Raw genomic sequence first — 15,371 nt, 5'->3', positions numbered from 1 at the left:
AGCCTCTCGTGAGATGGCTCGGTGCCCTTGCTTTTGGCGTAACGTCGCAGCAACGACGTATCACAGGATGAAGAAACCCGCCGCTTCGCATCTGCATCTGCGTCTGCATGTGCATGGCATGGCAGACCAGACCATCATCTGCACCTTGACCGGTTGGTGGACCTGCCAAGTCATTGATGGACGGAGGTTCCTGGCCCCATCACGTGACGCCCAAGAGACCTTTTTTCGGATTTCGGATGCCACTGCAACACCAAAAGGTCACTACAACACATGGCGCAGCAGCCGGTGCGTGGCGTCGTCCGGGTCAATCGATGGTTGATTTCCATTGCAGCTTTCCATCGGGCTCACCGACAACAGGGTCGAACATTTCCTCAGCCTTGCCCGAACCAGCCGCCGACCAATCGCTTACGCTACCGGACTCTTTTGCCCCAAGCTGCAGCTGAGGCTCGTCGACGAGCAAACAACACTCAAGCTCCCCGAACTCTCTCCAATCCACACCTTGTACTCGCCACCCACATTCGGAATCACCCACGTCTGCTGCCGAGTGTCCCACACCGACACGTCTTTTCTCGTCATTGTCACCGTCACCTTTTCGCTCTCTCCAGCCCCCAGCGTCGCCGTCTTGGCAAAGTCCCTTAGCTGTATCATGGGTGTCTCGACGCCCGTGTTGGCAGGGAATTGCACGTACGCTTGTACCACGGCCTTGCCAGCCCTGCTGCCCGAATTGGTGACAGTGACGGTGATGTTGAAGGCAGTATCCCACAGCGCCGCGTTGCCGCCCTGTCCACCGCCACCGGGCGCCGCCGCCTTAGCCACAGTGCTGTACCCTTCGGGATATGGATATCTCGACGTTGCTGCCCTTGCAGAATCGGCTTCGGAGCGGCTCAGCCACGAGTAAAGGTAGCGCCAGATCTTGACAAAGCCCGCCGGCTCGTACGCCTCTGACGCCGGCGGTCTGCTATTATCGTACGACGATTGGGCCGTAGCTTTTCTTGGAGCTGCGTCGGGCGGAGCAGAAGACAGTGAAACTCCAGCCACAATGGTCGCTTCTCCGAGGGAAAACTTGGTATACGACAGCCCATGGCCAAAGGGGTACCGTGGCGCGATGCCCTTGTGATTGAGGTACCGGTAATCAATGTACAGGCCTTCTGAGTACGTGTCTTGGGGTTGCCCGAGCTCAAACCCCACGAGGTCCACCGACTTTGGATAGTCGTCTTCGCTCTTGGGAATGCTATAGGGCAGGTGACCGCTCGGGGACTCGTCCCCAAATAACACCTTTGCCAGCGACTGGCCCGCCTCTTGACCCGGAAGGTGCGCAAACACCACGGACTTGACTGATGGCAGGTCAATCCATTCTTCGACGAGTATAGGTCCCACGGTGTGGACAACGACCACCACGTTCTTGTACCTGTCCGCCGCCGCCTTGACGAGTGCATCTCCGCCATGCCACGCATGCAAGCCAGCAACGTTGCGATCGCCAGCGTTGCCTTCGACGGTTATGTAATTCTCTCCCGAATCGGCACTGATGAAGACCAGAGCAACGTCGCCTGCGTCTGCAACGGCGGTCAGAGGGAAAATGTCTGCAAGGTACGCTGTGACGTCACTTGCACGCGCCCTGATTGCCGTGATGGGGTCGTCCATGTAAGGGTAATCGGCAGTCCCGGATCCCCATCCCATCCCAAGGGTCCCTTTGTTGCACCTTCGGTCCGGGCAAGAATTGGCACCTCCCGGGTTCTTTTGCGCACCGCTGCCAAACACCTTGAGCGGCGTCTTGCCATCAAGAGGCAGCAGATTATCCTCGTTTTTCAGCAGCGTAACAGCTTCCGTCGCAATGTCACGCGCGACATCGGCGTGATCCTCTTGTACATTGACAAACTCATTTACAGTTCCAGAAGGCGAGAAGACGGCACCGGGGTACAACAATCCCTTTTTGTCCTTGGTCCACGAGGAAAAGTTGGGCTCCGGAAACCCTCTGTCCTGGCCGAGCTGGTACCACGCAGCCACCACGCGAGTTGTCATGTCATTCAGTCTCTCCATTGGGACGGAGCCGTTGAGCGCAGCCTCGGTCAGGTGCGACGCCCACCAGGGCTCGCCAATCAGTGGAATCGATCCATCGCCAGGCATGGACATGTCGAGTCCGGCCAGCGCTGCTGCGACTCCGGAAATTTGCGCCAACCAGTCGCTCATGATGAACCCTTGGAATCCTAGCTCGTCTTTGAGAATCCGGTTGATCAGGTAGCTGTTTTGTGTGCAAGCCGACCCGTTCACCTGTGGAGCAGTAAGCAACTTTGTTCGATGACACCAGAGACAACACCTACAGCGTTGTAGGCCGCCATGACCGCTCCAACTCCTGCCCGTACTCCTTCAGCAAACGGCCAGAGATATAGCTCATGGAGTGTCCGGTCATCGATGTTAGCGCTGTAGCCCGGCTGAAACGGATTGTACCTGCGTCATCAGCATCCTGCGACGTCTGCCGGCAAACCAAACACTCACTGCCGGTACATCTCTTGCTCATTCCCAATCAAGTGCTTAATCGTCGCAATAACGCCCTGCTCCTGGATTCCCTTGATGCTTTCCACCGCACCAACTCCTTGCAGAACGGGATCCGCCCCAAAGCCTTCCCAACATCGTCCTCCCTTCGGCTTGCGGCACATGGGCCCAACGGACGGTCCCAGATGAATATTGACGCCTTTGCGACGAAATTCTTTGCCCATGGCTACGCCGCGGGCATGCATCAACTCCTTATTCCACGTCGCGCCAGTTGTGATGCCGGCTGGGAAGACGGTGATGTGATCGGTGAAGCGTACGCCCAGCGCGCCGTCTTGCAGACACAGTGATGGCAAGCCCAGCCGTGGAACGCTGCCCGTATTGCCCACGCATCGACCTGTGAGGTATCAGCATGCGACTGTGCTGGTTGACCTTCCAGCTAACCTACCCATGAACTGTCCCGTCCCCGTCGACACATTCGTCTTCTCCGCCAACGTCATCTGCTTTACCAGCTTCGCGGCCTTTTCGTAGCTCTCTGTCCACGCATCGTCCCATCCGGCCACAGGCGTGGGATACCATGGTTCCGCGCTGTACCCTTCTGGCACTCTGCTCGTGCCTCCTCCCCCGTTACCCTTTGAGCCGTCCGAATGTCCGTTTGCCAGCCACCACGTCAAGCGCAAGTCTGACGGTAACGAGGGCAAAATGTCGCTGAGCTTAAAGGCAGCATTTTGAGGGACCAGAAGGCAGAGCGCGAGGACGAGCGCTGAGAGACGCGCCATTATGTGTGTATGTATAGGTGACGGTAAGGACAGACTGTAGCAAAGGTGCAGAAAGACAATCAACCCTAAGAGGTGCGTAGGACATGCCAATTGTTAAACACGGCAACTACTGCTCCACTCCCGCTGTAGCTAGCTACCACTGCCACCATTATTACATCCACACTCCCATGCCTGTCCAGGTGCGCACGGCTTGCTCCGCGGGCCTAGTCAAGCCTTTGGGATCCTTGGAAGGGAAGCCGGGCTCCCTGTGACGTCTGCCAGCAATGACAATCGTCACGAGCCCCCCGTCCCTCATCCACAGAAATCCAAGCAATGCTCCGGCACAGAAAAGCCAGCTCCCTTTTTCGGGTGAAGCGCTCAACAACATCCCCGCAACCCGCAGCGAGATCGCCGGTGCGGCTCAAGCTCTTCCACGAATTGCGAGTCGAGTTGCCGATTGACAGTCTAATTTTTGGTGCGGACGCAGGGCCGGCCGAATTTTGCACATGTGCGAAGGCGAAATCCCTGCTTGTCCGGCTGGCAGGGCAGCGCAGGGCTCTTTTTCCCAGTCTTTTGGTCCGGCGGGTGCACCCTTGTCAGATGCAGCCTTGGGAGCTAGGCACAGCCAAAGTACATTGCTACTTTTTTGTAATTCGACGTCAAAACAGAAACCTCCGCCTCCGCTCCGTGCTCCGACAGCACCTGTCCAGGGTTGGAGGGTGGGTGCCATAGGTACCTAGGTGCTGACTGACGTGTCCGCTGCGCCGTTTCGTCTGGTCTGACGACTGCGTTGGAACATCAATGACCTACTCACGGTACTTGGGAGCAAAGAGGTGACACCCTAGGCTAACATGACAGAGCAAAGGAATAACGGGTTCTAAAGTGCGTTCGCATCCGACATGTGACGTGCTAATAGCGCAGCGAGCGGATGCGGCTTATTGGGATGCAGTGGCGGGTACGTGCAGCGGGCTTGTGATTCGCGATTGCGCCCACCACGCGACCACGTCGAGCCTTGTAGTGCTTACTTTTTGTTGATCGTCCTGGAGGTCTTTTGCCCTGCATATCCTGCGAGCAGAGAAGCAGGCTGAAGTCGTTGCATCCACCAAAAGCGCTGTGATCGAGGCTGATCGACACATGTATTTGGCGACGACCCAACTGCCTAAGCCAGACGGACGGCGATGACTTTTTGCTGTCTGTTAATTTGACAACGTTCTTACATCCCGGTAGGTACCCCCAGGTTTTCGCAAATTGTCCACCACGGGACCAGATGAAGACTTGTAGAGCACCTAGTGCTTACCTGCAATTGATCATCGGCCAGCCTGACAAGCTTGTTGCGCTCTGCGTAGGAACTTGCTGAGCACCGGATCTGCAGCAGTATCCAGCGAGAGCGAAAGAAGTCTTGAACGCGATATGGTAAAGACGTGGAGCCTCTTCACGGGGCGACAATGGTCTGCAAACTGCCAGCATGGTTTTCGGCATCCCGGTGATTGCGATTTTTTGAAACGTTGGCATGACAGAGATCCTCGCTGTGGGAAAAGCTTGATCGGAAGACGGTGAAAAGCTTAATTGAGATGGAGGGAGAGAAAAAAAAAAGGGTCCGCCGTTGTGGCTGTGACGGTGCAACGTCGAAGCCGTTCAGCCTCTTTCTTGTGTGCCGTACAGCCACAAGCGGTACAATCCTGCTTCGTGAAAGCTGCGATACAGCAACAGAAAATCTTGGTGGCTGATTGTTTGTCAAGAACTTGTTCGTTCTCTGCCGGTTTCTACGCTGATCTGATCGGAATTTAGAAGGGCAGGGTCCCCTTGGCCTTGCCTTCCGCATCTGGAACAAAACCGAAAACTTGGCCTCAATTATTCGCAGTCGTCCCTTTGTTCGACGCCGACGACTTGCCTCGGTTCGCCTCGACCCGCTTGCTTGCATGCCTGCCTTTCAACGCACGACGTGCAAGTACTCTAAAGTACACTCAAAGTCAGCCGATCGACTCGAGAGCGGTGGGTTCGACGCTAGAGTGCATGGCAAGTTCCAGCGTGTTGGGGTTGGGCAATTTGGAGAATTGCCGAGTTTTGATGGGTCGATCTTGCCATCTGTGAGAGAGTCTCTTGACAATAAGTGGCCGTCCATGTTTGAAGAATTCTCTGCGACGGCTCTTTGATGGTGCAAATGGCATCCACTGCCTTTTGCGGCGAACCGCGGGCATGGTCTTTGTGCTTTGCATCTATTCGATGTCCCAAAGAAAACAAGATGTTGCAGCGAGAGAGGTGATGTTTTATCTTTTGGTTTTCGCGTAAGACGCTCTGAAGGACTTATTTGATCCATTGCAGTGATTGTGTTGGGTGGCCGCAGTTTCTGTGGACTACCTCTGATTCTGATAACTTTGCTCGTCAACTGCTGCCTTCACAGGCCAACTTCAAGATCCAGGTCCAGGTTTTCCGTCGCGTTTGTCTGCGTCGAATACAAAGAGCTGCACAGAAGCGGAGACTGGACGAGGATTTCTACCCCTTTTCTGTCGTGTTGGCCTTTATGCTGGCAAAAGTGGCGTCGATGAGAGGTGCGGCTTTTGTAAACGAGTGCAGCAATGGCTCTCCAAGATGACGGATTGTGTGTCTTCAAAGGACGGCTATCGTCAGTTGCATTGTCAGCGCCGCATCAGGAAATCCATTCAGGATGCGGGAATAGTACTTATCTGGTTGCAACATCATTTGCAGTTGAGCACAGAAATTTTGGATTCGTTCGACTCACTCCCAGAATCTTTCAACGACAATGGCCAACAACGGACATCTCCCAACCGGCATACGCCCTCAAAATGCCAGGGAGGAAGTGCAGCGTCTTCGGGAAGTGGAAGAGCTGTTCGAATGGCAAATTGGCGAAAATGGCCCGGTGCACCGCCCGTCGAGATCAGACTTCGACCTCGAGACCGCAATCAATAACAATTCGGTACTATATCAGCTACCGGTGGAGTTAGCGATGATTGTCGACAACCATCTCAACAACGTCGATCGCCTCAATTTTCTCATGTCGTCCAAGTATATTGGGAGAAAGATGAGACTGTTGATCCCGGAAAACAAACCCATGTCTGCCCACGACATGTTGGTGTATACAAAGCACAGACTAAGGGATGCATACAACCTCGCCAGCCAGCTGGAACTGTTTGGCAGATATTTCGACGACGCCCGCGCCTGCGGTGGATGCCAGGAAACACACCCCCACACGGATTTCTCCGAACAGGAACTGGAAAAGCCGCCAAGCGAACGCAGATGCTTGGGCTTGACGGGATCGATCTACATCTGTGACCATGTGAAGTTGAGGTGGGAGGATCTGCCCGGAAGAATGAATCGCCAGCAAAAGTACCTCGAGTGTCAACACGCGGACCATCTTTGGTCATCAGAAAGGGGGGGAATTCAGAGGCCTGTTGGCAGCGGATTTCCATTCACGACTTGCCCATATAGCAGCCAGCTCGCGTGGCAATACAAAGTGCTACTCCCGAATGATGGACAAGACTCCAGAACGATGAGGGAGTGGAGCACATTGTTCAACGAGCAGGACTTCTGCATTTGCCCACATTTCAACCTCTTGGATCTTACTCAAGCGCTGCAAAAGAAATATGAAAAAGACTGTCGCAGAAACATGACTCACTACTACGGCAATGTCCCTCCAGATGCGAGGATAGCAGCAGGGCGGCGGGAAAATGATACCATACTCCTGTGCCCTCGCAGAAATCAACGAAGTGGACAAGACGGCTGCAGCGTATCGACCAGCTTGATCCAGTACGGCCATATCCAAACCGCGCAACATCCTGGCCCGTATGTCCAGATAACGAAACATTTGCGCATACCCAAGTTCTGCAACTCCCCCGATTGGAGACACCATTTGGTATTCACAGACCCTTTGGAAACTTTTCCAAGAAACAAGCCGCGGGGCGTGACTGGCGTATGGGTACTTTTTGGATTTGAGGTTCTTCAGCTGCTAGTGTTTGTTCGAGATATAGTTTAACAACGTAGTTCGTCTTTGCCTGGTTTTGTTAGTGTTGATTTATTATTTTGAGTAGCTAATCGACCTACTTTTCGTGAAATTTTCTGTTGATAATCCCGAGGATGAACTCGTTGGCATTTTGGAATTGTCCCGCGATCCTTGAAAGATTCGATTCGATTGAGCCTTGCGTTTTCATCACAGCTCGCCATTGCTCGGAGGATCCATCAGCTCTTCAAGACTCCACTTGCGAACCGGCAGGCAGGTGAGCGGTGTCTGGTGGCCCGCGCGGAACATTTCGATACCGGCCCAGGCAATCATGGCGGCATTGTCGGTGCAGAGCTCTAGCGGAGGATACAAGAGCTGGATATTGGGATATCCTTTCCAAGCAAGAAATTGGGAAAGCCTGCTTAATTAGCTCTCAAGCCGCAAGAGGGAAATGGTTTGCTTACACTTGACGCATGTACATGTTAGATGCCACGCCTCCGCTTACTACGACAGACATGTTTTGAGCGAGACTTTGGCCTGTTGGACTTGCTTCTGCAATGGTTTGCAGAGCGAGGTAAATCCGACTTGCCAGATGCTCAAATGTGATTCTCATGACCTCGCGGGCCATGCATTTGCGCTCGTCTTCGCTGACATCATGTGCAGCTCGCGGTGTCTTGCTCAATTTTCCAGAATTCTTATCCCATTCGAACCCCATGAATTTCTCGACCGAGGAAAGCGTACCAGCAAAGCTCATGTCCATCGAGTACGCCCTGAGTCCAGCGGGAGAGGCGCCCATCGGTGGCTGAAAGCCCCAGCCCCAAGTGGTGGGTCGTTTTCCCAACTCTTCTCCCCTATTCTTTGGGGGCTTGTAGTCGTAATCACCCGGGCCGTTTGGAAAGGCAAAGCGCTCTAGTAGCCGAGCATACATAGTATCGGCCCAGCCGTCTACGAGGTTTTGAGGTACAATCAAACGTCCGGCCTTGTCGAGGCATTGTCCAATGGCACGATCAGTAGTAGAACCCAGTACTTTGTGTGACTCGAGTGAGTCAGATCTAATCACTAGGGTATGCCCACCAGATACGAGCAGCGAGATAAATGGGAATTGAGGCTTTGGTGCCGCCGTGACATATTCGCCGGTCAGCCCGCTGCCATCAGCATTTGCCCTTTTGAGCGCAGAGACCAGACGTGGCGTTAGTGCATGCGCATGCATGTGGTGCACACCGACCAGAGGAACTCCCCATGCAGTTGCAAGGCCTTTGGCAGTTTGCAGTCCCGTCGAGAGGTTCGACATCATACCTGGGCCGCGAGTGACGGATATAAAGTCGGGCTTTAAGCGGCAATCGGCCTCGCCTGCAGCACCTGAAGTCGTGATAACATCAAGACCATTGGCTGACAAGCCTTGATCAATTCTTGGGAGATGGCGAATGGCTTTCTGGAGCAGAGGGGCGATGTTTTCGTGATGCGACTCCAGGGCGGCTAGAGGATGAATGCCCTTGAATGAAGTGTTATTTGCCGTGACTTTGTCATGATAATGGAGAATGGCATCTCCCTCGTCTTTTGGCCAGGGTCGTCTGGCGCCGTCTCTGGTCTCCAGCACCGCCACAGAGGTGTCGTCGCATGATGTCTCAATGCCAATTGTGAGAAGATGACGGCGCTGCAATCGTCCGCTGACCGGCAATGGGAAGAGAGTAGAGCGGATGCGGGAGGAGGAGGAGCGGAGCATGACTAGGCGGGCTGATGCTCACGAGGACATGGCCTGGTGGTGGAAGAGGACGAGGAGACGAATCTGCAGTGGCGGTGCGCAGGCGGGCCCCACCGGCGACCTACCCGATGATTGTAATGATGAGCACATGCCTGGAACGATGTTGGGGGGCTAGCTCGACGTCACCTCTCCCTGCGAAACACAACAACCCAACTGCCGGTCGCCAGGAACACCTCTCTTAAATTCTAGTCGCCCTGCCTCTACCTCCAACCCTCGCCATTATGTGAACCGCCTTTGTGCGACATGGCCGACATCAAGAAATCTACCGACGGGCCCACGCCCCACTCTCCGGCCGCATACGACCTTACACAGCTCCCCGACTGGGACAACGATTTTGTTGACGACGAAGGCATCACCCAGTTCGAAAGGGCCCTCCACGCCCCCGAGCCATCCCCCTCCAGCGACAACCTCCTCGAACAACAACCCCCGAAAAAGTCCCATTTCATCACCGCCCTCAACGATTGGCGTCCTGTCCACCAACGCATCCGAAAGAGGAAAAAGCGGACACCGAGACGCGGCAAGGACGAGACACGAGAGGGCATCTCATACAGCCTCCTCAAGTGGCCTCTCTTGGCCGTCGTCTTCGGCTGGCTGTTTGGCCTCGGCGTCTCATACCTTTTGACCCGGCTGTACATTTGGCTCTACGAGCATTGGATAACATGGAGGGGCAAACGCGAAAAGCTGCGGCGGAATCTGAGCAAAACGGAAACATACGAAGACTGGGTTGCTGCTGCAAAAGAGCTGGACAAACATCTCGGCAACGACGAGTGGAAAAAGAAGGATTCATACGCGTACTACAATAGCAAGACCATCAAACGGATCAGGGATCAACTGTCGAAGCTCCGTGCTCAGGCTGAACAGGAAGAGAGGAGTCTCAACGGGGATTCCGAGTCTGGAGATCGTGCCGTGCATCAACTCCGCGGCCTGTTGGAAGCTTGCGTCAAGAACAACTTTGTTGGTTTTGAGAATCCTCATCTGTACAGCGAAAGCTACTACGGGACCAAGGACCTCTTGCAATCCTACATTGACGAGGTCGCACAGTCAATAACCTTGCTTCAGGATACGGATGCACTCAATTTGGAAGAGAAGCGTACGCTGTTCAAGCACTTGCATGCCAACTTTGGCCGTACAGCGTTGTGTTTGTCCGGCGGTGCTACTTTTGCTTACTACCACTTCGGAGTCGCCAAGGCCCTTTTGGATGCCAACTTGCTTCCGCAAGTCATCACCGGAACTTCCGGAGGTGCTCTAGTTGCAGCTCTGCTCTGCACACGCACCGACGACGAGCTCAAGAAACTTCTCGTGCCGGCCTTGGCCCACAGAATCACTGCTTGCTCCGATGACATGGTGACCTGGGTCAAGCGTTGGTACAAGACTGGAGCTCGTTTCGATAGCGTGGACTGGGCCAGACGCGGCATGTGGTTTACGCGTGGCAGTCTGACCTTTCGGGAAGCATACCAGCGAACTGGCCGGATTCTCAACGTCTCTTGTGTCCCTTCGGATCCTCATTCTCCCACAATCCTTGCCAACTATATTACCGCCCCCGATTGTGTCATCTGGTCGGCCGTGCTCGCTTCCGCTGCGGTGCCGGGAATTCTGAATCCCGTTGTCCTCATGAAGAAGAAGAAGGATGGCACCCTTGAGCCGTATTCATTTGGACACAAATGGAAGGATGGAAGTCTTCGCACGGACGTCCCACTCAAGGCGTTGAACTTGCATTTCAACGTGCGATTCTCCATTGTCAGTCAAGTCAACCCGCACGTGAATCTCTTTTTCTTTTCGTCGCGCGGCACTGTGGGCCGACCCGTAACCCATCGCCGTGGACGCGGCTGGCGTGGAGGATTCGTGGGGTCGGCTTTCGAGCAGTACTTGAAGCTTGATTTGACAAAGTGGCTCAAGGTACTTCGGCACCTTGAGCTCCTGCCACGACCCCTTGGTCAGGATTGGAGTGAAGTGTGGCTTCAACGCTTCAGTGGCACGATTACGATCTGGCCCAAGTCTGTTCCTGCAGACTTTTACTATATTTTGTCGGACCCAACACCGCCGCGTCTTGCGAGGATGATACACGTTGGTCAGCAATCGACATTCCCGAAGCTCAAGTTCATCGCAAACCGCATGACAATAGAAAGGGCGATCGAAGAAGGAAGAAAGGCAACGAGACCGCAAAGAACAAAGGAGGGTGGATTAGCAAACATCTTGTCGGAAGAAGACTTGAAGGGGCTGCTCAAGGAAGCTCAGGAAAACAATGGAGTCATCTCGCGAACACCAAAGGCATTCTCACCAGGCAGCTCATCATCAAGCTCCTCCGACCAAAGCTCTCCGGCTTCCCAACTCCGCTTCCGACAGCCCGGCGGCCTTGACGGAACCCTGTCCCCTCGCTCCAACCCTGACGCCCCCCAAGAAATCGCAGAATCGGGACGAGCATCCCCATCTCTTTCCAAACGCATATCAGGATGGTGGTCTCGGCTCGGCAACAACCCACCATCCCCTCGCACTGCCTCGCTGCAGCGCAACGCCCACCTGCGCGGCGAACCTTACACGGGCGAACGTGCTGGAAGCATGTTCGAGCTGCGCCCACCGCGCGAGTACGTCGAAGACGAATTGTATCAGCATCCGCAGGGCAACGGGTCCTCATCCCACCGCCCACACGACGCCGGCCTCAGCGACCGCCGCCAGTCCGTCGCCCGCGAAATCTTCCGTCAGTCGCGCGTCTTCATCGACGACTCGGACACGGAGGGCGAGCCCGACACCGACGGCGAGGCACCATTTATCTACGATAACGGCAACTTTGCCGCTCGTGGCGGCGCCCAGTTCCAGCACGGCTACGAGCAGGGTCGCGGTGCCGCTGCCGAGGATGACGACGAGGCCTCCGTCACGCAGGGCGATGAGTGGGATGAGCAGGAGGAGGTGCAGGAGGAACGGGCACACGAAGACGAGGCCGTGCAGCGCTTTTTGGGAAACGAGTCGGATGAGAGCGGAGCCAGCGGCGCGAGCGATGTCGCTGTTGGCAATGGCAAGAGGAGGGGCACGTTTGTCGGATAGGACCGACCGACGTTTGATCAGATGCTGGATCAGATGTGGGAGGGTTGAGTTGGGGTTTGGTTGAAGCAAGTAGTTTTTGGCCTGTATTCACTTCGTTTCGTCGCGTTTGTTCAGAAAATTGGTCGTTGTGCATTGGCATGGGGTTTATTCTTGGTGGTTGTGGATATAAAGTTGAAAATATCCTTTCTTCTGCATTTGAACTGTGTCGCTGAGTGGGCTACACCTGCTGTCCGAGTACCCTCTTGGACGGCTTGAAACTATCCACGAAAACACCATACATCCCTTTCCGCTCTCGGCATTTCCGAACCCTCCACCGTGCTCTTCAATGGTATCTGTTCGAAAGTTCCTCATGAGACTTGTGGCTGATGCATGATTAGCTTGTATCAAGAACACTTATCCAATAACTTACCAAAGCGAACTCATTGGCGGCACAGTAGGTAAGGGAATAAATTCAATCTAGGCTCAGCTTCACTCTGTCGCACCTTCAAAAGCAAGCGCTTGAATGCTCGCTGTGACTAATCATCAAGGGAAAAATTCTCTCTATGTCGAAGGTATAAAGCGCTTGAGGACTCCACTTCTCCACGTGTTTTAACTTGGCGGCAGAGATTCTCAGATTTGCAATTTCTTTCGTCGCCCACTGTGGCGGACTTGAACTCCTGGTAGCTTCCATTGCTTTTTCTCCACTCTTCTGCATTCCACACCATCGACTTTCTTGGACATTGAGGCCAGTGTTTGGAATTTGTGCTTTTATAGCAACAAGGCGATTGATCAGGTCTCTCCCCAAGTTGTCAAGGACCGGGCTCGAGAACGAGTACGAGGCCTCCTCATCAGCCACAGAGATGCGGCAGCACAGATGGCGATTAAAGCCTTTGCCGAATCCGATCTTCTTGCCTTCTGCATTTTTCATGACCATCCGAATTCGCAAGGCGTTGGATATCACTTCTAGGACCTGGCTGAGGACCGCAAACGAGGGCGAAAGGTCCGGGTGCGAGAGGTAGAAATAGAACCGATTTCGGTCGAAGTAAAAGTACCTCCTGTAGAGGGGATGTCGTCTTCGCGAGAGCCATATTGGTAAAAAATGATGCAGTGCTTCTCCACGCGTGTAGTTGTATTCATCGGGGTCTCCAGTTGTCTGTCTTGCCAGCGCGCGGTACAAAGACTTTCCCTTTCTGAAGGTCGTGTATGAATGATCTAATATTTACAGGCTCTTTATGGACGATGTCATGTATACAAGCGGCTGTGAGTACACCTCCTTTTAAACACTTTGTGTTGAAATCATGGTACAAAAAAGCACTGAGTGTAGTCGAACAAGCAGGTGGCGAACTGATTCGATGGATTCAAGCTGCTTAAATAGCGGTCTCAAATTCGTTTGGTAATACAACAAGCCGCTGGACAGTCATCACAGCTACCGCTTGCCATTCTTGATTGTGTTTTTTTAGATGAGACCCTTGGCCTGCTCCAAAACATTTGAGTAAAGCGGATGCCGGATATCGCAGAGAATCGAAATTAAGCACCAACGGAAGCTTTCTGACGACGCAGTCTGTGCTTAACGACTCCTTTGCATTGCACATGGTGGTACTATAGACACAAAGATGAATTTGTATGTGTTGGAAAGCAGGGCCAGATTGGACAAAAGCAGATTAATCGTCAAACTTGACGATATATTAGGGAAGTACACATGGTAAGGCGAAAGCAAAAATGACCAGCGAAAAGCGACAAGGAAGTCGCGAGAGTACTTCTTCGCGTTTGGCCAACATTCCCACGACGATTCCTCGAAAGCTACTGCGAAGAATTTGCGAATCTGTCCGGTTCCTTCCTAATCCTCTTGGATCTTCGAAGAGGTGCCGCAGAAGACTCTGTTGCACGCTTCTTTTCTGCGCGGTGAACCTGCGACGGGCCAGCATTCAGCGGCCGTCCATTCTGTGTTGACGATTCGTGGCCAAAGATTGTGGGATTCTTGAGAGCTTCATCTGCTTCTTTACGGCCATCAGCATCCCAAAATTCAAGGTCATTTTTGAAACCGTTAATACGCGCATTGACTTCATCGAAGCACTCCTGGATCTTCGCTATCCTCGTAGCATTGCTTGCGGAGAAGTCGTGATCCTGTTCGAAAGGGGGCGCTTCGCTGACCCTTTCGGCGTATTTCTGGCCCCAGTCGTCAAAACCTTCGTCAAACACGTCGTCGGGCTTGACTCTGTAGGACCATCTCAACCCAGCGAGTTTTTTCTTTAGCATTGCCAGGTGATCTATGGCTTTTAGGGGGAGATTCTTCCTATCTTGTCCATCTTGAGGGTTTTCGTATGGCCACGCGTCGAGAAGTTCTTGTTCTTCAGTGTAGGAGTGGTCAGCGTCTCCGTCTTCAGGGTCTGAGTGAGGAGGTTCTGCGTCTTTCATTTCCTCTTCAGGAATTTCTGGCGGGATATTTTTGGTGGGAGGGGGGTTCCCCCAGCCAGTTGTGTCTATGTCCATCTCTTGGTCTTGGTCTTTGGCTCCCATAGTAGATGATGGGTTATTTTGAGCTTGAGCAGCCGACTCCGCAGTAACTTCGTCCACTTCGGCTTTCGCCCGAGAAACGGCTCGGTCAATAGCGATGGGAAGATATTCTCTAATCGTCATTGGCGTTTCGGTTGACCTTTCCCAACCTTCCTGATTCCGTACGGCTCTGACCGCTCTTGTCATCTCATCGTCCATGAAGTTCTCTCCTTTGCTGGTCCCAGCGCTCCCGGTGCTCCTCAAATCATAAGGGAGGATGTCAGGGGGGAGGATCAGGTTCGACATTCTTCCGAAAGTCTGAAAATTAAAGATTTTCCGGTATATATCCTCACAGTGCATCTCCATGCCCTGGATGACTGGTGGCTTGAATTTATCAGGGATTTTCGGCACCCGCGCCATCATCGGAGGAAGCTCAAACCTGCACGGATCGTAGAGGCGGTGTTTGGCTTTCTCCCGGATCTCCTGGGGAGATAGCATCGATTCATCTCGTTTGATCGAAAGAACTGTTTTTATGAGATTCTCATGGGCCGCGTATGAATGATTGCAATTGGCGAAGTAAGTACTCTGTTCGATCCAAGGTGCGTCTTTAGTATCGTCCCACATGCGGCTCGTATCGACCGTCCATGATCGTGGATTATCCGTAATGAGTGGAGTGCCCTGGTCCAGTGCACCTCTCGTGCTCTTGTCGAACGGAGTCTGTTGCGGTTTTATATTTTTTGTATGTTTTTGTTCATTGTCACTGATGTTCCGGAGACGTGCAAAGAGCAGCTTGCGGTCCTCAGTGGTTGTTAGAAAGCGAAAAATGAGAGCGATTCCACCAACATCCCCAATGTTGTAGCCCAACTTATCGGAATCTGATTCCATGGACGGTCCAAAG

The 15,371-nt window shown here is 53.5% G+C and overlaps 5 protein-coding genes across 5 annotated transcripts; 2 read left to right on the top strand and 3 right to left on the bottom strand.

Moving 5' to 3' along the window:
- Positions 1-405: 405 nt before the first annotated feature.
- On the bottom strand, positions 406-3,266 carry BKA78DRAFT_331489 (beta glucosidase; the record flags this gene model as incomplete). The annotated part of the gene is made up of 5 exons (XM_066889881.1): positions 406-2,268; positions 2,319-2,445; positions 2,494-2,884; positions 2,936-3,093; positions 3,175-3,266. The coding sequence occupies 5 exons, from the start codon at positions 3,264-3,266 to the stop codon at positions 406-408; spliced, it is 2,631 nt and encodes an 876-aa protein (XP_066744331.1).
- Positions 3,267-6,006: 2,740 nt separating this feature from the next.
- On the top strand, positions 6,007-7,236 carry BKA78DRAFT_295569 (uncharacterized protein; the record flags this gene model as incomplete). The annotated part of the gene is made up of 1 exon (XM_066886496.1): positions 6,007-7,236. One exon carries the CDS (start codon positions 6,007-6,009, stop codon positions 7,234-7,236), a length of 1,230 nt encoding a protein of 409 aa, XP_066744330.1.
- Positions 7,237-7,347: 111 nt separating this feature from the next.
- On the bottom strand, positions 7,348-9,064 carry BKA78DRAFT_135334 (glycoprotease family protein). The gene is made up of 2 exons (XM_066882668.1): positions 7,665-9,064; positions 7,348-7,618 (listed from the first exon to the last, which is right to left on the bottom strand). Exons 1-2 carry the CDS (start codon positions 8,921-8,923, stop codon positions 7,411-7,413), a joined length of 1,467 nt encoding a protein of 488 aa, XP_066744329.1. The 5' UTR covers positions 8,924-9,064; the 3' UTR covers positions 7,348-7,410.
- A 141-nt stretch (positions 9,065-9,205) lies between these two features.
- BKA78DRAFT_233028 (acyl transferase/acyl hydrolase/lysophospholipase) lies at positions 9,206-11,545 on the top strand (the record flags this gene model as incomplete). Its single annotated transcript, XM_066883811.1, has 1 exon — positions 9,206-11,545. A coding segment is annotated over one exon (2,340 nt), but the record flags the coding sequence as incomplete, so codon positions are not given.
- A 1,966-nt stretch (positions 11,546-13,511) lies between these two features.
- BKA78DRAFT_314264 (uncharacterized protein) lies at positions 13,512-15,039 on the bottom strand. Its single transcript, XM_066888455.1, has one exon. The coding sequence runs from the start codon at positions 14,969-14,971 to the stop codon at positions 13,781-13,783; it is 1,191 nt and encodes a 396-aa protein (XP_066744327.1). The 5' UTR covers positions 14,972-15,039; the 3' UTR covers positions 13,512-13,780.
- Positions 15,040-15,371: the final 332 nt, after the last annotated feature.

Source organism: Phyllosticta capitalensis (genome assembly GCF_038381095.1).
Source record: "Phyllosticta capitalensis strain CBS 128856 chromosome Unknown BKA78scaffold_5, whole genome shotgun sequence".
In the NCBI taxonomy this organism is placed as follows: domain Eukaryota; kingdom Fungi; phylum Ascomycota; class Dothideomycetes; order Botryosphaeriales; family Phyllostictaceae; genus Phyllosticta; species Phyllosticta capitalensis.
The sequence above is the reverse complement of the archived record's forward strand: the minus strand, read 5'-3'. Positions and strand labels throughout refer to the sequence as shown.